Source organism: Hippopotamus amphibius, chromosome 7 (assembly GCF_030028045.1).
Source record: "Hippopotamus amphibius kiboko isolate mHipAmp2 chromosome 7, mHipAmp2.hap2, whole genome shotgun sequence".
NCBI classification, from domain to species: Eukaryota; Metazoa; Chordata; class Mammalia; order Artiodactyla; family Hippopotamidae; genus Hippopotamus; species Hippopotamus amphibius.
This window is the reverse complement of record NC_080192.1, coordinates 68,764,049-68,791,564: the sequence shown is the minus strand read 5'-3', so window position 1 is coordinate 68,791,564 and position 27,516 is coordinate 68,764,049. Positions and strand designations below refer to the sequence as shown.

The window sequence follows — 27,516 nt, the reverse complement described above, 5'->3', positions numbered from 1 at the left end:
TTCTTTTCCACCTTCCCTCCCTTCTTCCCAGTTTCAGGTTCTTAGGTCTTTAGCATAAGCCTAACAATTTAAATTAGATCATATGATAAAAGTCAGTTACGCTAGCTGGTAGCAGCGTACCTCGTACAGCATGGTTGTGAAGATCTCAAGCTCTGGTATTGAACACTTTGTGGGGACGCTTTGGTTTACTAAGCTATGTGATTGTAAGCAAGTTGTTTAACTTCTTTTCCCCTAATTTTCTTCATCTTCAAAATAGATTTAACAATAGTTACTACCTTAAGATGTTGAGAGGATTAAATGAGAGTAGAAGTGAAGTATTTAGCAGGATACATAATTAGCACTCAGAAAATAATGTTATTGGCTTGGTTTTGGTATGCAAACTTCTTTAAAGCTTAATCATCAAAAGCAAAGACAACCTTCCTAGCAAGGCTTTGTAAGCTTCTTGTGAATAGATGATATTTGAATTTGTTGGGAAGGAACTGAATAAACAAAGTTCTTATTTAATCCATAATGTGGCCTGTATAATGTTCCCCACTTTGCAGACTGGTGAGTCTATTAGAATGAGTGTCTCAATCTTCTCTAAATACCAAGAACACTTTAAGAAAAACATTTCAGAATCAGTGGATGCTCTTAGAGGAAGGTCTTTTAGCAACAGGTCATGTGGCTCGGGCTCGTTCTGAATGCCTTTAGAATACCAAAAGCCATCAGCAGGTGTTTGTGAGCCGATCAGACCCTGGGAATGTGGTTTGGATGAGTTATACTGAGACAGAATGTGTGAGGCCTTAGCCTGGGGCGTGGCGTGCCTGAGAAGTGCTTCATAACACCCCCTCACTTCCCCTCCAAAGCTTTCATTCCTCCAGCTGATCGGAAGCCAGTTAGCAATGCCCAGTGGTGTGAATAGGTCCTCATTGAATGACTTTAGAACCCAGGGGCTCATCTTGAGTTTCCTCACGTAGAAGGAAATTGTAGACATGCACATGGATGTATCTGCCTCTGTCAACTCATGTCATCAGCAGAAGGGCGGGGAGGGTGGAAACACAGCATGGCTCAGAGGGTCCCAAGATAGAAGAGGCTGGTCTGGAGATCTTCGGGGAGCTGACTTCCAGGAGGGGCTGGAGGAGGTGTCACTGATGGGGAGGGAGGGCACGTGGAGGGAAGAGAGGAGAGGAGAGGATTTTACAAAGAAGGACCTCCCCCCACCCCCTTTGGTTAAGGCCCCATGACGGGGACAGAGTAACCGAGGGAGGAAGGGGTGTGAAAGGAGGGTGTGTGACAGGCAGGCCCACGTTCAGTGGCCTGTGGGAAGCAAGGAGACCACATTCCCAGCCTCTTTGCCACTCACAATGAGGAGGAAGGAGAAAGTGGGGGAAGGAGCGTGGAAGGAGAAAGAAGGGGATAGGGGCTGCATAGTGTCATTTGATGCCTTGAGACCTGCCATGTGTTATCACCAGAGAATTAAAAATTTCCTGCTGAAGATCTCATGGTCAGACAGGCCCTGCCGGTCTGCATTTCAACCAAAGGAAGCAAAGGCAGTATCCTATACACTGGCTACTGGGGCATCTGTCAAAGGTGATATGTCTGCATCCATACTTGGGTGAGTGAGAGAGAAAATGCCACAGCATCTTTGGTGTTGCCAGAAGCCTTGTACATGGTGGCCAACCCCAATTCCCACCTGGTGCCGGAGTCCCTGCCTTCCTCCCTCTGACCTAGCTCTCCAGTGCCATGGAGAGTTCACTGCTTTGTAAAATTCCTTGAGTCTAGATTGTCCCTAAAGATGGTCTAGGCAACCCTTATCTTGTGATGTGTGCCTGAAATCAGATTGGGAAAACCAGCATGCTCTCTCCCCCTCAGGGAGAAGCATAGTGTACTTTAGTGTGCCAAGACTCTGTGAAGTTTTGTAAAGATAAAAACCTGTTTCCCTCCTACACTGTTGGTGGGAATGTAAATTGCAGCCACTATGGAAAACATTATGGAGGTTCCTTAAAAAACTAAAAATGGAACTACCATATGACACAGCAACCCCTCTCCTGGGCCTGTACCCTGAGAAAACCATAATCCAAAAAGAAACATGTACCACAATGTTCATTGTAGCACTATTTACAACAGCCAGGACATGGAAGCAACCTAAATGCCCATCAACAGATGAATGGATAAAGAAGATGTGGCATATATATACAATGGAATATTACTCAGCCATAAAAAGGAATGAAATCGAGATATTTGTAGTGAGGTGGATGGACCTACAGTCTGTCATACAGAGTGAAGTAAGTCAGAAAGAGAAAAACAAATACTGTACGCTAACTCATATATATAGAATCTAAACCAATGGTAGTGATGAACCCAGTGACAGGGCAAGAATAAAGATGCAGACGTAGAGAATGGACTTGGGGACACGGGGTGGGGGATGAAGGGAAAGCTAGGATGAAGTGAGAGAGTAGGATTGACATATATACACTACCAAATGTAAAATAGATAGCTAGTGGGAAGTTGCTGTATAACACAGGGAGATCAACTCAATGATGGGTGATGACATAGAGGGCTGGGATGGGGGGGATGGGAGGGAGTGGGGGGAGGGAGGGGATATGGGGATATATGTATAAATACAGCTGATTCACTTTGATGTACAGCAAAAACTGGCACAGCAGTGTAAAGCAATTATATTCCAATAAAGAGCTTAAAAAATAAATTAAAAAAAAAGAAAAAATATTATCTTAGCTTTGCATTTTATGTAGACACCCCTTTATCAGATTGGGGCAGTTCCTCCTACTCTTGTTAGAGTATTTTTCTCATGAATGGGTTTGGATTTGTCAGATGTTTTTCTTCATCTATTGAGGTGATCTGTTAGTTTTGTCCTTTATTAGTATGGTATGTAACACTGATTTCCATATGTTAAATAAAACTTCATGCCTGAAATGTATCTCATGGGTACATAAAAAGGATGTAGAATCCTTTTTATACATTACTGTGTTTGCTTTGCTAGTATTTTGTTGAGGATGTTTCTGTGTATGTACTTATGGGTCTGTATATTTCTGATCTTGTGATGTCTTTGGTTGGTTTTGGTGTCAGGATAACACTGGCTCCATAGAATTTGTTGAGAAAAAATTCTCTTCTATTTTTGGAAAAGTCTGCGAAAGATTGTCATTAACTCTTCTTTGAATGTTTGATAGTCACACCAGTGAAGGCATCTGGCCCTTGGCTTTTTTTTTTTTTTTGGTGGAAATTTAAAAAATTATTATTTCAATCTCTTAAAAAAGAAAGATACATGTACCCCTATGTTTATAGCAGCACTAGTCACAACAGTCAAGACATGGAAACAACCTGAATGCCCATTGACAGATGAGTGGGTAAAGATGTAGTACATGTATACAATGGAATACTGGCCATAAAAAAAGAACGAAATGCCATTTGTGGCAACATGGATGCAACTAGAGATGATCATAGTAAGTGAAGTAAGTCAGAAGAAGACCAGTACCTTATGATATCACTTATATGTGCAATCTAAAATATGACACAAATGAACCTATCTGTGAAATAGAAACACAGACTCGTGGATGCAGAGAACAGACTTGTGGTTTCTAAGGGGAAGGGAGGGAGGAAGAGGTTGGGGTTAGCATATGTAAGCTATTATATATAGAATGGATAAACAAGGTCCTACTGCATAGCACAGGGAACTATATTCAATATCTTATAAGCCATAATGGGAAAGAATATTAAAAAATATGTGCATATATATATAACTGAATCACTTTACTGTTTAGCAGAAATTAATACATTGTAAATCAACTATACTTCAATAAAAAACTTAAAAAAAGATAAAAACCAGTTTGATTTTGTGTAGCCCGCATTTACCCCTGCTTTTTCCACAATAACTTCCATTAACATCCCATGGACCTAATGAACTCATTAGTTGGCATATGCTGCCCTGATGGTTGGAAAAGACCTGTGCATATTGTGTATGGTTCTGTCCAGTCCTTCATGTAATTGAAACCTGTGGGTTCGTGTGTCTGTCTGTGTGTCCCTCTCTGCCTCACCTCCCCAGCTTCAGCCGGTCCTCACAAACCAGCTCTTTGGGACCCTCACCTCTTGGTCACTCTCGTGGGAGAGTTTCAGATTGTCAGTGTCCCTCTTAAGGCACTTCTCCAGGTGTCATCTGATGGGGGCTGACTTGGGCAGGACTGTCTTCCTTTTCTTTGGACAAGGTCCAGGGATTTGCATCCCCCTTTTTAGCAGCAGGGTCCACATCCTTGCATAACTGACACAGGTGAGGCTATTGCCAACTGTGGACTAAAGGACTAAGATGGCAGCTAATGGTTGCTGTGTCAGTGGACTTAAAAGAGACCTATGTTTTCTCCCCTTAGGTCATCTTTGCTTTGAACCAGACCCTCCTGCAGCAGGAGAGCCTGCGAGCTGGCGGCCTTCAGATCCCCTACACAACAGAGGACCTCATCAAACACTATAACTGTGGGGACCTTAGCGCCATAATCTTCAGCCATGACAGCTCCCAGGTGAGAGCCCTTATCCCCTGCTCAGCTCAGGGCACATTTAAGTGCAAAATAAGGACCTTACCTGCTGACACCAGGACATTCTGTGTACAAAGGATCGAGGTCATGAAGGGCTCTAAAAATAAAACTGGGCAGATGTACGTGTTGAGTGAGATGCTGCAGCTAACAAAGGCATTCTTTAGGAAACTTCAGAACTGAGAGGGGCCTTGATGAGAGTTAATTCCCAGATGAATTCAAAGGATGAAGCTTCAAGGGATTGTCAGCAGGCTTCGTGGCTTAGGCAGCAGGCAGCATGAACCAGCCTTCAGAGATGGGATGGGGTATGAGTCTAAAAACCTCGTGGCTGACTTAGGTAACTTTTGGGAAATGCTGGAGCACAGCTTTGGCTGCAGCTTTCGGTGTCTTCCAGAAACATGAGAGCACGGTGCAACAGGAGGTGTTATGGTATTCTTATGGGGGTGGGGGACACATAAGAAGCTGGGGAGGCTGCTAGCATTTCCAGACATGGATTCCATCCTGCAGTATTGCAATGAGCGTGGCCGAGCTGGTGCGGTCAGCGTAGACACAGGACAGGCCTTACCTGGGGGCCATCAAAGTCTCAGAGGATGGCAGCCTTCCTACAGGAGGGAGGTGGGGTGGATGTTTGTTATGCTTTGACCAACAGGCTTCCCTTGGGACAGACTCTGGCTTCCTTGCCTTCCCCACTAAGAGCATGTGGAAGTGACGAGTCCAGCTGAACTTCTGAGATGGGGGAGTGTGTGGTCTCCCCACTTGCAGGAGGACACTGGGAAAAGGAGAGAGGGGAGCTGGTGGGTGTGAGTGATGCTGTCCAGGTCTGTTAGATACAGGGACCCTGTCATAGGAAATAGGAGTGAGTGTAAGGGGTGAAAAAGGAATGTCCCAGGGAGAGGGACTCGCCCTGAACATTTCAGAAAATAAAAGGGACTTTCCAGAGTCTAGAGCGTGAGGAAGTAAAACCAAGGCAAAGCAAGCAAGAGGAAGAGGAAAAGAAGAAATACACTAAAGAAGGCCTAGCAGAGTTGATGGTGGTGATCACTCTTACATACACTCTGGGTGGGGGTGGGGAAGTGGGGAGAAGGGTCAGGATCAATCGGGAAATTAAAATTTGAAGCAGTAGATTAAAGTTAACATGGCTGGGGGTGGGGGCTCGGAAGTCATATGGACAGATGGCAAGGCTGACAGAGCTGTTAGGGGACAGATGTCTTATGCGTTCCTCTCCCGTGGCTCCTCCATGCCTGTCCTGCTCCCAGGGTCCCCGCAGGTGGTGTGAGGTGTGAGGAATGAGCCCACTGCTGTGGAATGAGGGCCAGGCAGGTGGCCGAGTGGTGCAGGTTGTAGGTCGTGTCTGGCATTTAGAAGGAGGAGCAGGATGGCAGGGGAAGGTCATCTTACACATTCGGGGCTGCCTGTGTGGAGAGGTTGCTGGTGCAAAGGGAATCCTGTGTGGAAGAGAAGAGATTTTGGAAATCGGACAAGAGGATCTTACATAAACGACATGATTAAAAAAAGATGACAAAGGCGAAGATGAAGGGTTTTGATTTGAAAACGAAAGAAAATCATTTCAAGGAAATAGCAGAAGGAGAGCTATTATCCACAACGTGAAAACTGACGGCTACATTACATAGTGTGAGGATTTTTAGAAGGTCTTTCGGAGGCTACTGTAAGTTGGAGAAGGAGGAGGGTAGATGTCCTATTCTGTATTCAACCAGGCTGATGGTTAACTTTCTTAAATCCCAGGGAGCAGGAGAGGGGGTGGGGTGGGAAGCCAAGGTTTGGGGCTGGGGAGAGAACGCAGCAGGTCAGCCTAACTTACAGCCACTGTGTTACAAAAACCACCCCTGATTGTCATAGTTTTGGTGTATTAGCACCCTGTTGTTAGCCAAAATACTGAAATTGGCTAATATGTGCAGCAGAATCAGGTGAAATAGTTACCAGTAGGGCAAAGAACAGTGGAAACAGCAAGAGGGAGAAATGGGAGTTGGAGAAATAATGAAAATTTAAAGGTATGGGATTTATAAAACAGCTGAATATCTATAGAAGTTCCATGTATTTGGTAATTGGATCATAATGGTTGATTCTAAAGTGTGTAATCACATGTGAATCAAACAAGTTAAAACTATGGAAGTTGTGGAAACAACCCGTGTCCATTGACAGAGGAATGGATAAAGAAGATGTGGTACATATGTACAATGGAATACTACTCAGCCATAAAACAGAATGAAATAATGCCATGTGCAGCAACATGGATGGACCTAGAGATGATCATACTGAATGAAGTAAGTCAAAGACAAATATCATACGATATCATTTATATGAGGAGTCTAAAAAATAATACCAATGAACTTATTTACAAAACAGAAACAGACTCAGAGACATAGAAAACAAACGTGTGGTTACCAAAGGGGAAAGAGGGAAGGGAGGGATAAATTAGGCGTTTGGGATTAACAGATACACACTATTATACATAAAACAGAGAAACAACAAGGACCTACTGTGTAGCACAAAGAAGGGTATTCAATATCTTGTAACAATTTATAATGGAAAAGAATCGGAAAAAAATATATGTATAACTGAATCACTTTGCTGTACACCTGAAACGAACACAATGTTGTAAACCAACTATACTTCAATTAAAAAAACCACACAACTGTGGATGTGCTCTGCACAGAAATGGTTTCTTTATAGAAACACGTGGCATCAGACAGAATCCTGTTTTTTTTTGGCGGGTTTGGCTTTTGGGATCTTAGTTCCCCCATCAGGGATCAAACCAGCGCCCCCTACAGTGGAAGCATGGAACCCTAACCACTGGACTGCTAGGGATTTCCCCAAACAGAATCATTTAAATGGAACAGAAATACTGTTTGAAATAGCCTAAGAGTTCTTTCAGGGCACTTCATTTAGTATTTTTTCACTTGGGTTACAGAGAATGATATTACAGTCTGGAAAAATAGCCGGCAGGAGGCTCCCAGAGTGGTGTGTCACTATTTACCGTTCTCTTGACAGCGTCCTGAGTCTCTGGGGTGCATGATTTGATGCTCAGATTAAGCAGCTTTGTTCATAACTCTGTTGTCCTTAATTTTTTTCCTCTTTAGTTTGTCGGAGATTCCGAATTTTATTAACTCCACGCTACCACCTCAGGAGCGCATCACTGCTCAGGAGAGCATCACTGCTCAGGAGATCGACAGCTATTTCCGCTGGGAGCTTATCTACAAGCGGAATGAGAGGATAGGGAAGCGGGTGAAGGCCCTTTTAGGGGAGTTCCCTGACAAAGGCTTTTTCTTTGCCTTTGGAGCTGGTGAGTTGCAGGCTACCTTTGATTAGACCTGGAGCTCTGATGCATCTCCCAAGGAGGGGATGTTGAGGGGGGGCCCTCCTATGGGGTGAGAGGAATGACACCTTCTTTGACTTTTTTTTGGTTTAAATTTATTTACTTATTTATTTTTATTTATTGGCTGTGTTGGGTCTTTATCGCTGCACGCAGGCTTTCTCTAGTTGTGGAGAGCAGAGCAGAGGTGACTCTTTGTTGTGGTGCTCAGGCTTCTCATTGTGGTGGCTTCTCTTGTGGAGCATGGGGTCTAGGCTCGCGGGCTTCAGTAGTTGTGGCATGTGGGCTCAGTAGTTGTGGTGCACGGGCTTAGTTGCTCCGAGATATGTGGGATCTTCCCCGACCAGGGGTCGAACCTGTGTCCGCTGCATTGGTAGGTGGCTTCTTAACCACTGCGCCACCAGGGGAGCCTTTCTTTGATTTTTTGCTGATGCCAGAGTATCCAGCGTGGTTGAGACTTCGCTGGATGGGCTGGTGCCTATGACACTAGCTCTGTCTCCTCTTGGGGCTCCTGATACACTCCCCAGCCAGGAAGGCATTGCTCTCTCTCTTCTGAACTCAGCACTTAATCCTAGCTTCTTCCTGGCACCTTTCTCTTTTTTAACTTCCTGTAAAATTTGTCTCTCTTCTCTCTCCTACCTGACTGTGAGCCTCCCAAGTAAGTGTAAGGCTGGGGGCTGATACATCAGCTGTTATTAACCATTTGTAGTGTACATGGAGATAGACTGGGGAAATTATTTCCTTTTGTGGGATTTTTGAAAAACGTAAATTCTCTTATCTTCTTGAGTGGTTTTAACATACTTTTACAAGCCTCCAGAATTAAGGACAGAAATGCCGGAGGCTGGGTAGTGTGCAGGAGTATTTGCTGGTCTAGGCTTCTTTCAGTTCTTCCACTAGCTTCATAAACTTGAACAAATCACTTTGCTCAGTTTTCTTCTTTTTTTCTTACTAGTAAAATGCGGGGATTGGAGAGAAGCACTTCTGGCATGGCAGAGTGGGTGAGCCAGCGTAATCTCCTGAACTCACCATCTTTAGCTTAATTACATCTGCAAAATACCTACCCCACCTTTGTTGCTGTGTAAGATGACATTCACAGGTTCTAGGGATTGGGATCTGGATATATTTTGGTGAACCATTAATTAGCTTACCACAGCATCTGAAACTCAATTAGTGTACGAGGGTGAGTCAAAAATTGTCTGCATTCCAGTTATATTAAAACTTCTGTTGGCCGCACTGTCTTGCCAGCGCTTTCCATTCAAGGCTACTGTCTACCCAATCACTGCTGTGCAGGTGTGAACGTGTTATGTCAGTTCATTTGTAACTGCTGTGCAAGCAAAAATGGATGTCCCACTTGTGATTTGCACGAAAGAAGAGCAGCGTGCAGTGATTCATTTTTTGTGGTCTGAGGGTGTACCTGGTACCGTTATTTATTGAAGACTTTGTGCACAGTATGGAGAAAGTATTTTCTCTCAAAGAAGTGTGTACGAATGGATAGAGAAGTTCAAGGTAGGTTGCACAAGTGTTAGCCATCAAGAAGGAGCCGGATGCCCATCCATGTCCACGTCCACGGCTGATGACAACATTGAGTATACATGTGAATGATTCTGTCGAATAGACGAGTCACAGTTTTCTGGGATTCTCAAGGGCCAGTATTGGAACATTATTAGGAAAAAGGCTGAACAATCAACAGTGCTCGTTACAGTGAGATGTTATTGAAGAGCTGAAGCCTAAACTTTGGGTTAAATGCAGAGGACTGCTATCCAAGGGCATTGTGATCTTGCATGACAATGCACGTCTGCCCACTTCTGCCCACACTGTCGACACTCTGCAAAAGCTTTGTTTTGAGGTGTTAAAGCATCCTCCCTATAGTCCTGATCTTGCACCGTTGGACTCTCACCTGTTTGGTCCCCTGAAAGCAGCCCTACGAGGACGAAGATTCACTTTTTTTTTTTTATTGGAATATAATTGTTTTACACTCTTGTACCAGTTTTTGTGGTATACCAAGGTCAATTATCTGTATTTATATACATATCCTCGTATTCCCTCTCTCCCTTGACTCCTGCCCCCCACCCCCCGTCCCAGTCCTCTAAGACATCATCCATCATCGAGTTGAACTCCCTTTGTTATACAGCAACTTCCCACTGGCTATTTTACAGTTGGTAGTATATATATGTCTATGCTACTCTCTCACTTCATCTCAGCTTCCCCTTCACCCCCTGCCCCCCCAAACCTTGAGTTCTCCAGTCCATCCTCTGCATCTGCATCCTTATTCTTGTCTTGTCACTGAGTTCATCAGTACCATGTTTAGATTCCGTATATATGAGTTAGCATACAATATTTGTCTTTCTCTTTCTGACTTACTTCACTCTGATGAAGAAGTGAAGACAGAGGTGCATTCGTGGCTTGCAGCTCAGCCTAAAACATTTTTTCATGAGGGAATACGAAAGCTTGTTGAAAGGTGGACAAAGTGTATTGAAAAGTAAGGAGATTATGTCGAAAAATGATGCATTTGTCTTTTCTAAAGGTTAATTAAAATAAATTCTACAGCCATAGTGCGGATAATTTTTGACTCACCCTCGTAATATCCCATATTAAAGGGCAAGAATCACATGATCATCTCAATGGGTGCAGAAAAGCATTTGACAAAATGGAACATGATAAAAACACTCATCGGGCTAGGAATGGAAGGGGACTTTATCAACCTGTTAAAAAAAGTTGCTATGAAAAACCCATAGTAGACATCATATTTAATGATGGAAGACTGAATGCTTTCCCCCTAAGATGGGGAATAAGACACAGATGTCTGCTCTCACCACTTCTCTTCGACATTGTGCTGAAGGTTCTAGCTAAGGTAATTAGACAAGGAAAAGAAATAAAAGGCATTCACATTGCAAAGAAGGAAGTAAAGCACCTCTTTTCTCAGATGACATTATCTTGTGGATAGAAAATCCTAGGTAATCCACAAAAGAACCTTATTAGGACTGATAAGCGAGTTCAGGATACAAAATCAATATCCAAAAATCAGTTGTATTTCTGTACCCTAGCAATGAATAATATGGAAATGCAACTAAGAAACCAGTTCCACTATATTCAATATCTTGTAATAACCTATAATGGAAAAGAATCAGAAAAGAATATATATATATATACACATTCATATATACATGCACACACACACATAAAAAAGCTGAATCACTTTGCTGTACACCTGAAACTAATACAACATTGTAAATCAACTATACTTCAATAAAAAAATGTTAAAAAAAAAAAGAAACCAGTTCCATTTACAACAGCATAAGAAATACTTAGGACTCAATTTAGTGATGAGCAAGGTACACAATAAAAGCTAAAAACCTCATGCAAAGGATTTAAAGAGGACCCAGGTAAAGGAAAAAGTTCATGCTTGTGGGTTGGGAGACATAATAAATAGTGTTAAGATGACAATATTCCCCAAATCGAGCTACACATTCAGTGCAGCCCTATCAAAATCTCAGCTCCTGAAAATGTCTTAAAATTAGTGGTGAGGGTTGCGCCACTTTGTGAATGTTCCCCAAATCACCGAATCATACACAGGAAAAGAATGAATGTTATGCGAATGATATTCAAATAAAACTGCTGGAGAAAAAAAATAAGGGGTCAGGTTCCTGTATCTTGTGTGTTGAAAAGTTCTATGGTGAAACAAATTGCATGTTTACCTTGGTAGCCCCGGGTGGGTCTGGGAGCGGGTTTCCTCCTCTGTGAGTCCCGTGTTCTGTAGCTGGATTGTGGACTGTGCTGTGTTGCGCCGTGCCCGTGTCTGGCCTGTCTCAATGAATGGCTTTCAGCTGTCAGCCCGCACCCTGCAGGGACCCCAACAGGGGTCAGGCCCCAGAGGCCCCCATGGCTCGTCCCTTAGCGGGGTGATGGCGGCCCTCTGTTAGGACTCAGAGCCTGTGGCTTTGTTCCAGTGGCCCTGCCAGGTCCTCAGCATGGAACAGGCGGGAGCACAAGCCTGCCCATCCCTGCGTGTGGGCTTCTGCCTTCCACTCCTGCTGGACTCAGCTGATGTTTAAAGAGCTTCCCGGCTGTCCACCGTTGGGAGGATGGGGCCCTGGGAGCAGGGGCAAGGAGAGGCTTTGAGAGGACATCCGCCTGCCAGGTGGGTTGGACCTGAGCAGTTTGGAGGACTGGACCTCCAGATGGGGATTGTGCTGGACAGATGACACTGCGACACCTGGGCTTGCCTGCTTCTCAGGCACGGTTCTTCATACAACGGGAGCTCTGGAGAGACCTCACAGGCCCTGGGCACTCTGGGTGTTGGGAGTGTCCTGGAAAGCCACCAGGGCCAAGTTGTCTTCGTGGGGCTGCTTTCTCCACCTCATGAGTCTGTTTCTCCTGGTGCCTTCTGAAGGCTGAGTTGACCAGAGGGAACCACAGAAATTCAGAAATTGTTCCCAAACTCTTAGTGTTGGCAGTGTGAAATTTAAAAAGCTGTGCGGTTAGCACATTTTTAATTGTAAAGTGAGGATCACCCCAAAGTGAAAGCTCCAAAGGTTTGAAATGAAACAGCGACTTTTGTTATGGGGATCTGCAGATGAAATTTAAAGATGAGAAGTGGAGCTCCCCTTTGGAGCAGGAGGAATTGAAGTCACACAGAATAGCTTGTTCCATAATGATAAAGATTGCTAATAGGGGCTGTTCATTCACTTGATAAATCCTGTGTTCTTTCCTAATTGGTTGAGAGCACGGATACTGGAGCCAGACCACCTGGGTGTGAGTTGCAATTTGCTTAATCTCTCTGTGCCTCTTACTCATCTATAAAATGGGGATAATAATACACCTACCTTGTAGGATTGCTGGGGGCGGGGTGCGCGGGGAGGCTGAATGATGTGTAAAGCACTGGGGATGGTGCCCTGTACCTTGTAATGTTAGTTGTTTTTATTATTGCGATTTCTCCCTGTTACATGGACTTAGTAATGGCTGGGGAATGAAAGCTGTCACAACAGCACTCTGTAAGCTCAGTTCCCTCCCCCAACTTTCAGTCCAGGCATGATCTATACACATTTGCTGCACTTCTGCATTCGGGCTAATCTGCGTCTTGCCAATGTCCCTTTCACCTGAGTCAGTTGCCCCTCATCAATCTTGGGGTCCTAGACTCTATGGTTGGACCCAAGAACACAGTAGAGCCCAGGACCTTCTGTTCCAAACACCAGCCTCAGGCTCCCCAGGCTCCCACAGGCTGCTGTAAGTTTCCTCTGCTTCTTAGCACTGTGGAGTTGGGACAAGGGAGAGTTTGGATGAGCCTTAATTTGCTTTCCTGGTCTCTGGCTCTTGGGTATTCGGGTGTGGAAATTGCATAGACCCTGGGGCCAAGCTGCCTGGGTTTACATTCTGCTCTGCTGCTTCTTTGTGTGAAGTCCTGAACCTATGTTACCTGCTTTCCATTTTCAAGTGGAGATAATGATGATACACCTAAGGTTCTGCTGGATCAGAGGATGGAGTGCTGCAGTTTAATTAGCCACAGGGCATCAACGTGCCAACTGTCACAGAAAGGGACATTGTGACACCAGAGGATCATGTCAATTCTCAGCATTAAAACCTGAAATGAAAGAAGATGAATCCCAGGAACTTCCCTTTGAAAACATTTATTTTAAGATGCCACTGTAAGCTTATCTGGTTGATCTTTGGTGCTTTTTATTGAAAAAGAAAAAAGTGAAATAAAATTCAGGTTGAGGCTTCCAGCTATGGTGGCTTCTGTTAAGTGGAGGATTTCATTGTGCATCTATAAGTAGACATAGGACAGAAGGGGCCTGGGGTCTCAGGGGTGCTTGGTTTCTGTAAACGAGAATGGTCAGGACTGTCAACCCTGGATTCAGAGGTGGAAGCTTGGGACTTGATGTCCCCTTGACTGTGTGACTCAGGGCAGCTTACTGCACGGCTCTGATCCTGAGTCCTCAGAGAAGCGCTGCTTATCCTGCACTGCCTGTCTTGCAGGGGTGTTGAGAGGTCCCATTGCAGAAGCTTTCTGAACTGTATTGGGCTGGACAGAAGGGAGGGGGTTGGCAGGGTTATTTCTTGGTTCCGGGGTGTGTGTTTAGGGGTCACGAGAACTGCTGCATTTCTGATCATTTTTCTTACCGCAGGACATTTCATGGGCAACAACACAGTTCTCCATGTTCTGCGGCGCGAAGGCTGTGAGGTAGAACACGCCCCTGCTGGACGACCCATCAGCAAGTAACCTTCCTGTGCTTCCGTCCCAGTTGGGGAGCAGTTAGGGGAGCCGAGAGCCCCACAGGGCTGCCTGGGCACCCGGTGGGCTGTGTCCTGAGGGGCTCCCAGGGCCCCAGCGCGGCCGCCAAGTGGCCACTCGGCCCCCAGCTCAGCTGGCGCCCCCTTGTGGCTAGGGCTGTGTCAGGTTGGCCGGCCCCACGCTTTGGGCAGCAGAGGTCACAAGTGGCCTCTCCTCAGCAGTGCTTGGGGCAGAGAAAGGAAGGTGAAGGGAAGGTTGCTCTTGGTCCTGGGGCCCAGGAGGGCTGATTCAGCATAAAGCTCAGCGGCTTTGACCTGGACGTTTGTGAAGTTTGAGGGAGGCAGGTGGTGGAATCAGTCACAATGTAAGGTCAGGGGGCTGGAGATGGTGGGAGTGCCTGTCAGACCCATCTCTGGGGCAGGAGCAAAGCCCCTTCTCTTTCTCTGAGCTGTTTCCTACGCCCAGTTTATTCCTCATTTTTATGCAGAGTCCCCCTCCTGCCCTGCAGATCCTTCTGTAAAGAATTCAGGAAGCCAGGATCCCCACCCTCAGCAAAGCTGCTGCCCTACACTGGCCTCCCTGCTAGTCTTCGCCCCGTGTCCAGTCCCAGTGGGCACAGGGTGGCCCTTCCTACCCACTCTGTATGTCTGCTTGGGTTGCCCTAACAAAATCCCACAGACTGGGTGGCTTCAACAGTAGAAATTAATCTTCTCATGGTTCTGGAGGCTAGAATCCAAGAGAAAGGTGTCAACGGGTTTGGTTTTTCCTGAGGCCTCTCTCTTTGGCTTGCAGACATCTGCCTTCGCACTGTCCCCACATGGCTTCTCCTCAAGATGGTCCTGTTGTCCGTGTGTCCCCGTTTCTTCTTCTAAGGACACTGGTCAGACTGGATTAGGGTCCACACTAAAGGTCTCATTGTAACTTAATCATCTCTTTAAAAGTCCTATCTCCAAATACAGCTGAGGTACTGGGGGTGAGGGCTTCAGCATATGAATGTTTTTTTAAGCTCTTTATTGGACTATAATTGCTTTACACTCTTGTACCAGCTTTTGAGGTACACCAAAGTGAATCAGCTGTATTTATACACATATCCCCATATCCCTTCCCTCCCGCGACTCCCTCCCACCCTCCCTGTTCTGGCCCTCTAAGGCATCATCCATCATCGAGTTGATCTCCCTTTGTTATACAGCAACTTCCAACTGGCTGTTTTACAGTTGGTAGTGTATATATGTCTATGCTACACTCTCATTTCATCCCAGCTTCCTCTTAGCCCCCCCCAACCCCGTGTCCTCCAGTCTATTCTCTGCATCTGCATCCTTATTCTTGCCCTGTCACTGGGTTCAGCAGTATGATTTTTTTTTTTTTTAAGATTCTGTGTATATGAGTTAGCATACAGTATTTGTTTTTCTCTTTCTGGCTTACTTCACTCTGTATGACGGACTCTAGGTCTATCCACCTCATGACATATAGCTCCATTTCATTCCTTTTTATGGCTGAGTAATATTCCACTGTATATGTATGCCACATCTTCTTTATCCATTCATCTGTTGATAGGCATTTAGGTTGCTTCCATGTCCTGGCTATTGTAAACAGTGCTGCAGCGAACATTATGGTACATGTTTCTTTTTGAATTGTGGTTTTCTCTGGGTATATGCCCAGTAGCGGGGTTGCTGTGTCATATGGTAGTTCCATTTTTAGTTTTGTAAGGACCCTCCAAACTCTTTTCCATAGTGGCTCTACCAACTTCATTCCCACCAACAGTGCAGGAGAGTTCCCTTTTCTCCACAGCCTCTCCAACATTTATTGTTTCTAGATTTTTTGATGATGGCCATTCTGACCAATGTGAAGTGATACCTCATTGTGGCTTTGACTTGCATTTCTCTAATGATTAGTGATGTTGAGCATCTTTTCATGTGTTTGATAGCCAACTGTATGTCTTCTCTGGAGAAATGTCTATTTAGGTCTTTTGCCCATTTGTGGATTGGGTTATTTGCTTTTTTGGTATTACACTGCATGAGCTGCTTGTATATTTTGGAGATTAATCCTTTGTCCGTTGCTTCATTGGCAAGTATTTTCTCCCATTCTCAGGGTTGTCTTCTTGTCTCATTTATGGTTTCTTTCGCTGTGCAAAAGCTTTTAAGTTTCATTAGGTCCCATTTGTTTATTCTTGATTTTATTTCCATGATTCTAGGAGGTGGGTCCAAAAGGTGGATCTTGCTTTGATGGATGTCATAGAGAGTTCTGCCTATATTTTCCTCTAAGAGCTTTATAGTGTCTGGCCTTACATTTAGGTCTTTAATCCATTTTGAGTTTATTTTTGTATATGGTGTTAGGAAGTGTTCTAATTTCATTCTTTTACATGTAGCTGTCCAGTTTTCCCAACACCACTTATTGAAGAGGCTGTATTTTCTCCATTGTATATTTTTGCCTCCTTTGTCAAAGATAAGATGTCCATATGTGCTTGGGTTTACCTCTGAGTTCTCTGTTCTGTTCCATTGATCTTCCTTTCTATTTTTGTGCCAGTACCATACTGTCTTGATCACTGTGGCCTTGTAGTATAGTTTGAAGTTAGGAAGGCTAATTCCACTAACTCCGTCTTTCCTTCTCAAGATTGCTTTGGCTCTTCGGGGTCTTTTGCATTTCCATACAAAGCGTAAGATTTCCTGTTCTAGTTCTGTGAAAAATGCCATTGGTAATTTGATAGGGATTGTGTTGAATCTGTAAATTGTTTTGGGTAGTACAGTCATTTTCACAATGTTGATTCTTCCAATTCAAGAACATAGTATGTCTCTGCATCTGTTTGTATCATCTTTGATTTTTTTCATCAGTGTCTTATAGTTTTCTGCATACAGGTCTTTTGCCTCCTTAGGCAGGTTTATTCCTAGGTATTTTATTCGTTTTGTTGCAATGGTAAATGGGAGAGTTTAAAAAGATCATACACCATGATCAAGTGGGGTTTATCCCTAGGATGCAAGGATTCTTCAATATACGCAAGTCAATCAATGTGATACATCATATCAACAAATTGAAGGATAAAAACCATATGATAATCTCAATAGATGCAGAAAAAGCTTTTGACAAAATTCAACATCCATTTATGATAAAACTCTCCAGAAAATGGGCACAGAAGGAAGTTACCTCAACATAATAAAAGCCATATATGAGAAACCAAAGGCAGCATCGTTTTCAATGATGAAAAACTGAAAGCATTCCCTCTAAGAACAAGACAAGGGTGTCCACTCTCACCATTATTATTCAACATAGTTTTGGAAGGGTTAGCCACTGCAATCAGAGAAGAAAATGAAGTAAAAGGAATCCAAATTGGAAAAGAAGTAAAATTGTCACTCTCTGCAGATGACATGATATTATACATAGAAAACCCTAAAGACTCTACCAGAAAACTGCTAGCACTAATCGATGAATTTAGGAAAGTAGCAGGATACAAAATTAATGCACAGAAATCTCTTGCATCCCTATACACTAACAGCATATGAATTTTTAGGGAACACAGTTTAGCGCCTAGTGCACCTTCCAGTCCTCACTCACTCCCTCCAGATCGTGGTCACCAGCGCCCCCTCCTGGAAGAGCCCTCAGCTGTGGTGAGAGGACTCCAAGGAGGAAAATGCCTGCCCTCTGCTGAGGGGATGGAGAGGGGGTCCAGCTGTGTGTCTGCCGGATGCTTTCCTTCGCCAGGTGCCCTCTTTCTCCTTGGAAGACCCACCTTCCCCTCATGTTGTCTCAGGCCAGGTCCTCCTCTGTCCCCTCACTCCAGAGGCTTCTCACGGGGAGGGGGGCGGTCTGCTTTCCATCCCAGAAGCCATGATTCTCTGGAAAACATCACTACCTCCTGGGCTTGTCTCATCCCCTACCTCTCTCCATATCCGGCATTCTGTGTATATCAGTAACAGCAGTTCTTCACACAGTACTTTCTAGTTTACAAAAACCCTCACCTAAGACTTCATCTCATTTTCCACTTTCACCAGACCTCTGGCTTCTTCCGTTAAAATCTCTCTCTCAGATTTGCCCCTTTGTTCCTAAGGTCATCACGCTCTGGTCCCTTCTCCACCTTCCTGTGGGACTGACCTTGCAGGTGTCCCTTACTCAGAAACATTCAGGGTTTCTGATTGTCTCTTCCAAAGTCCAGTTTCCTATGCTGATGGCTTGGCACCCAGACCCCCTTTTCCCAGCACAGATCTGCCTCTGCTATCAGAAAACCTTCTATCCTCACCACTGCCTCTCCCTCCACCTTTGCTAATGCTCTTTCTTTCCGCTGTCTGCAATGCCCCCGCCTCTCCTCCCCTGAGGAAATCCTGCCCCAGGTCTCCACCCACCCCTCCCTCCTGTTATCCTTCAGCTCTGCGGGGAGAGCCCAGCCCTTAAGGATTCTCTGCTTGTTTGGGGGAGAGGGTCTGTGGATTTTTCCTCACCCACAGGACTGTGTGCTCTTGGAAAGCAGGGTGGACTGGGCCCTCTGATCACTTCTCAGCCTCTGCTGGGGTTTCTACACTATCTTTGGGGTTGCCAGAGAGGGCCCTGCTGGGAGTGTGTGTGTGTGTGTGTGTGTGTGTGTGTGTGTATTGCTGGTTATTTTCAGACTCTTTAAATCTGCCTCTACCCCTGATACCTGCCCCTGGGGGAAGAGAGGTCAGGAGTCAATTTTTAGAAAATCTCTCCATGAGACTCTGACACACCATGAGGGCTGAGAACCAGTCCAGTCATTTACTGGGCTGTTCACACTTCCCAGGGGAGGAAGGAACTTTTATTGATCAATTGTCAGGTGGTAACTGGGTTCACACAGAGTCTCAGTTAACCCTCAAAACAAACCTGTGAGGTGGGGGTTTCTTCTCCTTTGCTGATGAAGAAACTGAAGGTGACACAGCTCATCAGAGTCAGGATACAGTTTGGACCCCTCGCCTGCACTTCTCTTTCTGCCCTTTCTTCACCCACTTTTAGTTTTCCAGCCCCTTCCTCTTTGTTCATGTTTCCTCTGCCAGGGATCCAGTGCCCCCACCCCTAATTCTATCAGAGTCTGTGAGATCCAGTGGAAAGGCCTGGGTTTGCCCTCTTGCACGACCCTGGGGAGTCCGGTGTGTGCAGCTGTAGCAGCTGTCCTGACTGTGCTCTGTTTGGGTAGCGTCTCGGAGTTTTCAGTGGTGAACTTCTCTACAGTGGTCCTAGGTGAGGCCACGAGGGAGCATGAAGTCTCCAAAGGAGGTCCTGCTCAGGGAGAAGAAGGGGCGAGGGGCTAAGGGCCCAGAGCCAGGGAGATGCCCACAGTGGAGGGGCAAGCTGTGGAGATACCTCCTTCCTTCTTCCCCTTCTCGGCAGCCATGTGATAGTCCTTGAGGGGTGATTCAGAGCAGGTGGAACTTGAACCTGGGTAGGCTGCTGTGGGTGTCAAAGAGCCTCTTTCTGAGCAGAACTCTTACAGGGATTCAGGAGAGATTAACAGGGTGAAAGGCCACTTCAACTGCTCTAAGTAAACAGCATTTAAACATTTTTTTCATTCCTCTTTAAATGCCGTCATCTTCAGTGACTTTCTAGACAGCGGTGACCCGTTTTTAGGCAAGTGCAGTAATTATAAGCAGTGAAGAAGCAATCTTGTATTTCTTCCCCAGAGCTAAGGGATCTGGAGAGAGTACAATGAGGGTATGTGAGGGAGAAACAAAGGTGTCAAAGCGATCAGTTCTCCAGGTGGCTTCGAGACCCCGCCTCCTCAGCTGACTTGAACTTTCGTATTATCTGCCGTTTCTGAGGTCCTGAGGCTTAAAGGCAGGCGAGGGCATCATGGGGCACCTTCTTCCTTCAATCCCTCTTCCTCCCTCCCCTGTTGACAGAGAAAAGGCTAGAAATCCGTCGTCGCATCCCGCCTCCTCCGCCACCTTGGCTCCGGAAGCGCCTGCCCCGGAAGCGCAGATACCGGAAGCTGGGTCTGCGGGCAGCTCACTGTGTCCGCCCCACGTGTCTCAGCCTGGAAGGGCCGACCTGCCAGGCGAGGCTCGACGACGACGAAAGTTCCGGAAGAAGCGGAGGCGGCCGCAGCGGAGGCAGCGGCTCCGGCAGTTCAGTGACCTGTGGGTCCGACTGAAGGCGAGGTGAGGTGGCTGGGCCGGGCTGGGCCGGCCAGGAGCCCGTCGCCTGTTCGGTCCTCACCCCGGAAGTGCGGGTGGGCAGCAGCCCAGGAATGCGGGTGACACGGCTTAAGGGGCGGAGGTGCAGGCTGTAGTAGGGGTGAGTGTCCCCACCATCACGGTGCAGCCTTTCCCATTCCTCACGGCCCGGGCAGCCGTCTTCTGTCCGCTCGGGTGGAGGTGAATCCAGATGAAAAGTAAATGCTTCAAGCCAGGGCCAGGGCCAGAGCCACGGCCACATATTCATCTTTGTTAAAGAACAGATGGGGCGGCGGGCATGGGTGGGTCTGTTAAAAGTAGCATGAAGCTGGAATAAAGGTTGGGAAGAATTTGATCTCCCGGCACTTTCTCCACCGCAAATCAGGGAGAAGCTCATAGCTTTCCGGAGCTGGAAGCACCTCTGTGGGAATGGGCTTGTTCAGCCCCCACATGTTGCAGGGAGGTGGTGACCACAGAATGTGCACTCTCAGAGATGCCTAGTAGGTGGATCAGAGATGGGTAGAGGAGCCAAAGATGGGGACCCAGCCTGGTCTGCTGGAAGAGCTGCACCAGAGAGGCCTAGGGTACAGGACACAGTTCAATTCATCCCAGACTTTCTGAGTTCCTCCCTATGTGCCCGTTGTTGCGTTGGTGCTGTGGCTTTGGGGTGAACCAGATGGACAATGGCCCTGCCTTCATGGAGCTCAGTCTGGGGAGAAAGTTGGACTTCGAGTTTATGATCTGCAGCTGGAGTGTAGGGGGATGCAGGAATGTGTGTGTGTTTGTGTGTGTGTGTTGGATGTTACTACCTAACTTAAGGTGGGGGGGAGCAGTCAGGAAAGGCCTCCTGGTGGAAGTGACCTTTTGACTGATGCTGAGTAGAAGCCTGACAAAGTGGAGCCCAGTGAACAGAGAGCTTCTGAGTCTGGATCAGGTGATTAAAGAATCTGATACATTCATAGGTGCTTAGTAATCAATGTTGAGTGAATGTGTAAACAACCGAACAAGGAGGGGAAGGAGTTTCTAGCAAAGGGAACGGTGCAAAAGCCTGATGTGGGGAGAGTGCTCATGTTAAAGGAACCAAGATGAAGTAATTCTGGCTGGAGGCTGGGAGGTCAGTGGGGAGAAGGGTGAGATAGATCTAGAAGGTAAATTGGGTGAAGTGACTGTGAGAGTCTCACGCCTGAGGGAAGTACGCAGCCACGTAGGCTTTGAGGCAGGCATCCTGTGTGCTTTGGGGTTTGCATTTTTAAATGGATGGAAGCTGGGAGCCAGATGTGACCTGGAGAGGAGGGACAGATCCTGTCGGTGTCCATGTCCCCTCTGGTGCCTGACCCAGGGAGGTTCCTCAACCATCCTTTACTGATGGAAGAAAATACTGACCTGTTCATTACCTTCTCAGTTTGGGCCATTTCCTTTCAAGGTGGCCATGCAGGGATTGTGCACTTTACACCTGATCTGAGCTGAAAGGACCAGGTGAGTCAGAGGTCATGGGCCCCTCAGCTCATACTGTCTTGACCTGACACGGCTGCGTCATGTTCACACGAGACCCAAGCTGGGGTAGGGGAGAGAGCCAGAGACCTGGGGAGGAATCCTCCTGGCTTAGCGGTGTCTGTGTGGCCAGGGAGGAGGGTCCCTGCCTGACATTGCCCCAGAGGCTGATGATTAGCAAGTCTGAGCAAATTAGTTTTAATAATCCTTGCACCAAGAAGCAGATAGCTGGGGGAGAGTTGTCCAGTGTGCTGGTCTTAGTGCCTGTACCATTCGGTTTTGTTGTAGCAGTAGTAACGAAGGCCAAGACGTAGGAAACCTATTAACATACTAAGATCCATTCCTGCCTTTGGAGGAGAGAGGTGAAAAGAAGCTGTGCAGGCCTTTGGGGGCCTCAGAGTACCCAGTGGCTCCTGCTGTGCCCTGAGACTGTCTTTCTCTTTGCCTCCAAGTGCTGTGATCCCACAGCTGCAGGCCCCCATTGTGGACAGGGGCATCTCTGCCGAGCTGCGGCTCCCTTGCCCGGGGCTGTCCCCCCACAGCCAGCTGGTGGCCAGCAGTGCCTGCCTGCCTCTCTGGACTCCTGTGTTCTGGGTGCCTGTGCTGGCCTCCCAGACAGAGACACCCCTCCTGTAACAACTGGAGGAGCCAGACCAAGACCCTGACCCCTTGGACTTGAAGGACAGCCATTCCTGCACTCCACACTCTGGTCTGGCCCTGTTAGGCCCAACCCAAGAGAAGAGACTCAGAATAAAAGCCAGCGTTGATTCTTCTTTTCCAAGGAATGACTTTGGGTTATCCAGCAATGCTTGGGGGAGGTGTACAGTTTTGTAACATAATGAGCTGTATGAAAATAATTAATTGTAATTGAATTGTATGAAAATTATTAAATACTATTTTTGGGTAGATTTTTTTCCCCACAATCTGTACATCAAGCAGCAAACTCTTTTTGTTCACTCTTTTTGCTCTGAATACTATCCCTTCTGCACTCCTGGCCCGGTCCTGGGCCTGCCTGCAACCGCAGACGCTACTCCTTTTCTCCCTCCCGCTGCTCTTCCCCCCATCCTCTCCTTTTTCTGGATGCAGTGGAGTCAGTAGGCCGTGGAGCTTCTGTTCTGCTCCTCTCTATTCAAGGTCTGGTGACTAGTGTGCCTCCAGCACCCTGAGGAGTGGTTTTATGATGTACAGGGTGTGAGGGCATCTCATCCACATGCTGAAGGCTGGGGGATGGGCAGGCTGTGTCAGAGGTGCTGCGCAAGAAAGTGGTTTTCAAACTCTTCCCCTCCCCTGCCCCCCCGCCCACCCCTGTCCTGTGTGTTATTTATTATTTATATGTCTTTGTATTTTCCAAATAAAGCTTTAAGGAGAATCTCTAAAGAAAATGATTAAGAATAGCATTGCCCTGGTTGAGTCTGAAAAGAAACTTTCAGCCCTGCCCAGCTGATCTCCGCCCCGCCCCCCCTCCATGCCCCTTCCCCAGCTCCCACCATGGTTACAGACCAGGGTCTCCCGCCTGTGGCAGAGTTTCGTCTGCTTCTCCTGGGCCTCTGAGCAGCTCACAAAAACCCAGGGTCTGCCTAAGACTTGGATGGGGCCAGTAAGAAGTAGAGGCGTTTGTTCCTTTTCTGGTTTCAGGTACCTTGATTGCCTGGGCCTCCAGCTCTGTGGCCTTCCCTTCCTTTCCAGAGACTTTCTTGTGGGTTCATTCTTAGTCATTTCAAGGGCCAAGAAGAAAGAGTGATGCGATGGCACTCAGGACCCATGTCCAGCACCTTGCTCCATCTGTTCCCCCTGTATTGCAGGGGCAGGAGGGCTAAACTTTCCCAGATTCCCTTGCTGCTATCATCAAGTCTTCTAATGAGATACACTTAGTGAGATTTGGAAGGCTAAGGGGGCAGAAGGCCTTTTCCTTCAGTAGTGGTGGCGGTTATGTGCAGGCTCCAGCAGACACGAGTTTGTGCAGGGGCTATAGGCTCTGTGTGAGGTTGGCACAGCTTCCTGCTGCTTTCTGACCTTGGATTACAGCTGCTGAGGTGCCTAATGTCAACCCTCGGACTTCTGCAGCTGCAGCCACTCCGGTGGCTTAGGAAGCACCTCTTCTTGCTTGAAGCACCAAGAGGAGTTTCTGATTCCTGCACTGATAGAAGTGGTGCTCCCTGCTTCTCAATGACTTGAGTCTGTTCTTAACTTTGGTACGGGGATGAAGGTGGGAAGGGGGTGGGAAGATGGGCGGGAAGGATTGCTGTGGTCTTCCAGCTTCCTGTGAGTGGGTGGCATGGCTTTCTCTGGAGGCCCACAACCTAGCCTAGTGGCACCCAGTTTCTTGACTCATGTCAGGGCCAAGGAAGCTACAGACCCTGTTGGCAGGGCTGATGCAAAATGGTTTGCAAACCACAGTGGCTGCTGCATCTCAGCACTAGCTCAGCAACCTCTGCTTGAGGTGGCAGGGGCGCCGGTGCTCCCTGGGGGACATGGCCAGTTTTCACACAGTTTTATCCTAAAGTGAAAAATTCCTCTGCACTTGGGCAGGAGTGACTGCTCTTTCCTGAGAGCACCACAGGCTCTTCTAAGGATTATAATCTAGCCCCACGGCATGGGCCCAGATCCCATGCATTGGGCTCTGAGCCTTAATCTGGTCTAGAAATGGAAGGACCTAGGGCCACGTAAATGACATGTACACCGGGCCTTTCCTATTAGTGTGAAGAGGAAGGAAGCCTGTGTGGATGAAGTGCTGAGCTCTGACTCTGCCTCCCCACCCCTCAACTCCTTGCCGATAGGAAGCTGCCTTTCACGTGGGGGAGGGGGGAGCAGGATTAAGAGGTGAGGGCTGAACCCACTGCTTTCCCATCAGAGCTTGAATCCAACAGAAAGAAAAACTGAAAACACTTTATTGTAGGTTATAAGAGAAATAAAAGCCACACTTGCTACCTTTAAGCCAGATAGACTAAACCTGTTTTGCTCACATATAAGTTATGCAGACTTTTCTCCCCCATCGGGAAAGATCTCTGGCCTGGTTCTTTCTCAGCACAGAGGTGACACCTTTTCACTCATTTAGTTGGCAGAGTAAAGCCGATCCCTTGGCAATCCAGTAATCTTTGGACCGCTTGGAGGGTAAGAGGACGGTCACCACAAAGTTGGTTGAGTGACCTAGTTAAGGATACAGGGAAAAAAGGATTGTTAAAGATTAACCCCTTAATACAAAAATCACTGTACTGCGAGTGGAGACACCTGGGTTCCAGATCTGTCTCTGCCTCTAAAGATAATAGGCAACAATCCTCTATGGATTTCAGTTTTATGCTCTATAAAATGAAGATGTTAGAACAAATGATCCTTTAGGACCTGTCCACCTTAGACCTTGTATAACCTTACAAACTCTATTTCAATTTTCCTGCAGTCTGTCTCAGGGAGCACTGGACTAGGATTGAGGCCTGAGCTTCTAGTGGGACTCAGGGGATGTAGTTGGTAGGTTGGGTATCCATCCATTTGTCCACCTGCTTGTCTCCATCCATCCATCCATCCATCCATCCATCACCCATCCATCCATCCATCCACCCATCCATCCATCCTTTGTTCCACCCAGCAGGTAGGCACTGGGGTCCTGAGATGCATAGTCACAGTGTTTTGTCTTCAGCTCTGGGACATCTGAAGTAAGAGATCACTTTTGCAGTTTCTTTATTGTGGGCCTGAGTGGGCCAGGACCAGGGTGAGAAGAAGAGGGCCCTGCCCTCAGGACGGGAGTTGCTGTCCCTGGGCATTCCCAGCAAACCCCATCTGTGTGGAAGTCAGGGAAGGTGATGATGTCCCCAGCAGAGAATGTCTACATCTCCTCTTTACTTATCTTTGTACCTCATTCCCTGCATGGTGCCTTGGCAGGTGCTCGAGTGACATTTTATAGTACATATTGCAGTATGTGTATGTATAGTAACCATTAGTGTGAATCCAAATTCAAATAAGGCCCAAACCTTGCAACAGTGATATGTTGTTTAAATCTCTTTCAATTGGTAGTTTCCCCCTCTGTTCCTTTTGCCACCCCCTTGTAATATGTTTGTTGAAACAACCAGACTATTGTTGTGTGAGGTTTCCTAGAGTCTGGCTTTTGCCGACAGCATCCCTGTGGTGACTTTACACATGTTCCTCTCTCCCTGCAAAGGTGGTTAGATCTAGAGGCATGATCACATTCAGGGTTGAGGTTTTTTGGCAAGAATACTTCCTAGGTGGTGTGTACTTCCATTAGGAAGTGCCTTGTGTCTGGTGGTCTTTCTTTGTTGGAATGTCAGCAGCAGCTAATTATTACTTAGAGCCATTATTTCTAAGCCATAAAATTATTTAATAATTTTGAATTTTAGTGATGATTAAGTCTATAAGAGTCCATCTGTGATGTAATTTTTGTATGTGGTATGAGATAAGGATCTAAGTTTGGTATAACTGATTGTCCCAGCATCACTTGTGGAATAATTTCCCTCTTCCCAATCAATTTTAAATGATGCTGCTATTATATGTCAAATTCCCACATATGCATAGTGTGTGTCTGGGCTCTCTATCCAGTACGTTTGGTCTGTTTATTGAATCTTGTGCCAGTGCAATGTCATTTTAATTACTCCCTTTTCTTTGTTCCTCTTCCTGAAAAGCACAGAGTTCCTACTGGAATTTTAGCTAATAATAAGAAGACAAATGACTCTATTAAAAAATGGGCAAAAGACTGGAACAGACACTTCATCTGAGAAGATATAAATAAGCACAAGAAAAAATGGTTACTATCATTAATCATTAGGGAAATGCAAATTAAAATCACAAAGTGATACCTCTATATTCTATTATCTATGTATCTATCATCTATCATCTATCAATCTATCATCTATCTATCATATCTATCTGTCTGTCATCATCATCTACCTATCTATGTGTCATCTATCATCTAAAATTAAAAGGACTGGGACTTCTTAGGTGGCGCAGTGATAAAGAATCTGCCTGCCAATGCAGGGGACACGGGTTCGAGCCCTGCCCTGGGAAGATTCCACATGCCACGGAGCAACTAAGCCTGTGTGCCAAAACTGTTGAGCCTGTGCTCTAGAGCCCGTGAGCCACAACTATTGAGCCCGTGAGCCACAACTGTTGAGCCCATGTGCCACAACTATTGAAGCCCACGTGCCTAGGGCCTGTGCTCCACAACAAGACAAGCCACTGCAATGAGGAACCTGCGCACCACAATGAAGAGTAGCCCCCACTCACAGCAACTAGAGAAAGCCCATGTGCAGCAACAAAGACCCAATGCAGCCAGTAGATAAAATAAATAAATAAATTAATTAAAAAAAAATTAAAAGGACTCATCATACTGAGTGGTGATGAGGATGTGGAGGGTCTGGAACCCTCATACACTACTGGTCGGGATGTTAAGTGCTGTGGCCACTTTGGAAAACATTTTGGCAGTTTCTTAAAAAGTTAAACATATACCTACTATGTAATTCAGTCATTCCACTCCTATATACTTATCCAAGATAAATAAAAGCATATGTCCCTACAAAAACTTGTAAATACCATTATTAATTTAAAAAATACCTTTGAATACTTTTTTAGATTTGTCCTAGGAGTGGGAGGTCATGTGACATGAGTGTCTATTTTAGTTCTATTCTGTACATTATCCTTAAACACCCTTTAACTGAATATTTTATTAGAAAACTAAATATCAGTATCTATATTCTCCATTAAAATGAGAAATTTTTTTTTAGTTTTTTCTGCCTGGGTCCTCTCCCATGCTTCTGTCATCTGGAAATTTAGTTCCAAGTTATTATAAATTCATTTTTATGGTCAAACTATTAAAGATTTAACTATGTGCGTGTG

General features: G+C 46.1%; 2 protein-coding genes across 3 annotated transcripts in view; one reads left to right on the top strand and one right to left on the bottom strand.

Moving 5' to 3' along the window:
- TRABD2A (TraB domain containing 2A) overlaps positions 1-22,476 on the top strand; it is a 79,452-nt gene extending 56,976 nt beyond the window's left edge. Inside the window, exons 3-7 of one of the 2 annotated variants that reach the window (XM_057742500.1) lie at positions 4,359-4,505; positions 7,626-7,818; positions 13,971-14,061; positions 19,915-20,172; positions 22,131-22,476. In XM_057742500.1, the coding sequence (XP_057598483.1) occupies positions 4,359-4,505; positions 7,626-7,818; positions 13,971-14,061; positions 19,915-20,172; positions 22,131-22,314 (873 nt within the window). In that variant the 3' untranslated portion in view covers positions 22,315-22,476. The remainder of the gene's footprint in view (positions 1-4,358; positions 4,506-7,625; positions 7,819-13,970; positions 14,062-19,914; positions 20,173-22,130) is intronic. The other variant, XM_057742501.1, reaches the window with a different exon arrangement.
- A 2,166-nt stretch (positions 22,477-24,642) lies between these two features.
- The window catches only part of DNAH6 (dynein axonemal heavy chain 6), a 276,466-nt gene continuing 273,592 nt past the window's right edge, over positions 24,643-27,516 (bottom strand). Inside the window, exon 77 of the mRNA XM_057743457.1 lies at positions 24,643-24,825. Coding sequence (XP_057599440.1) covers positions 24,722-24,825 — 104 coding nt within the window. The 3' untranslated portion in view covers positions 24,643-24,721. The remainder of the gene's footprint in view (positions 24,826-27,516) is intronic.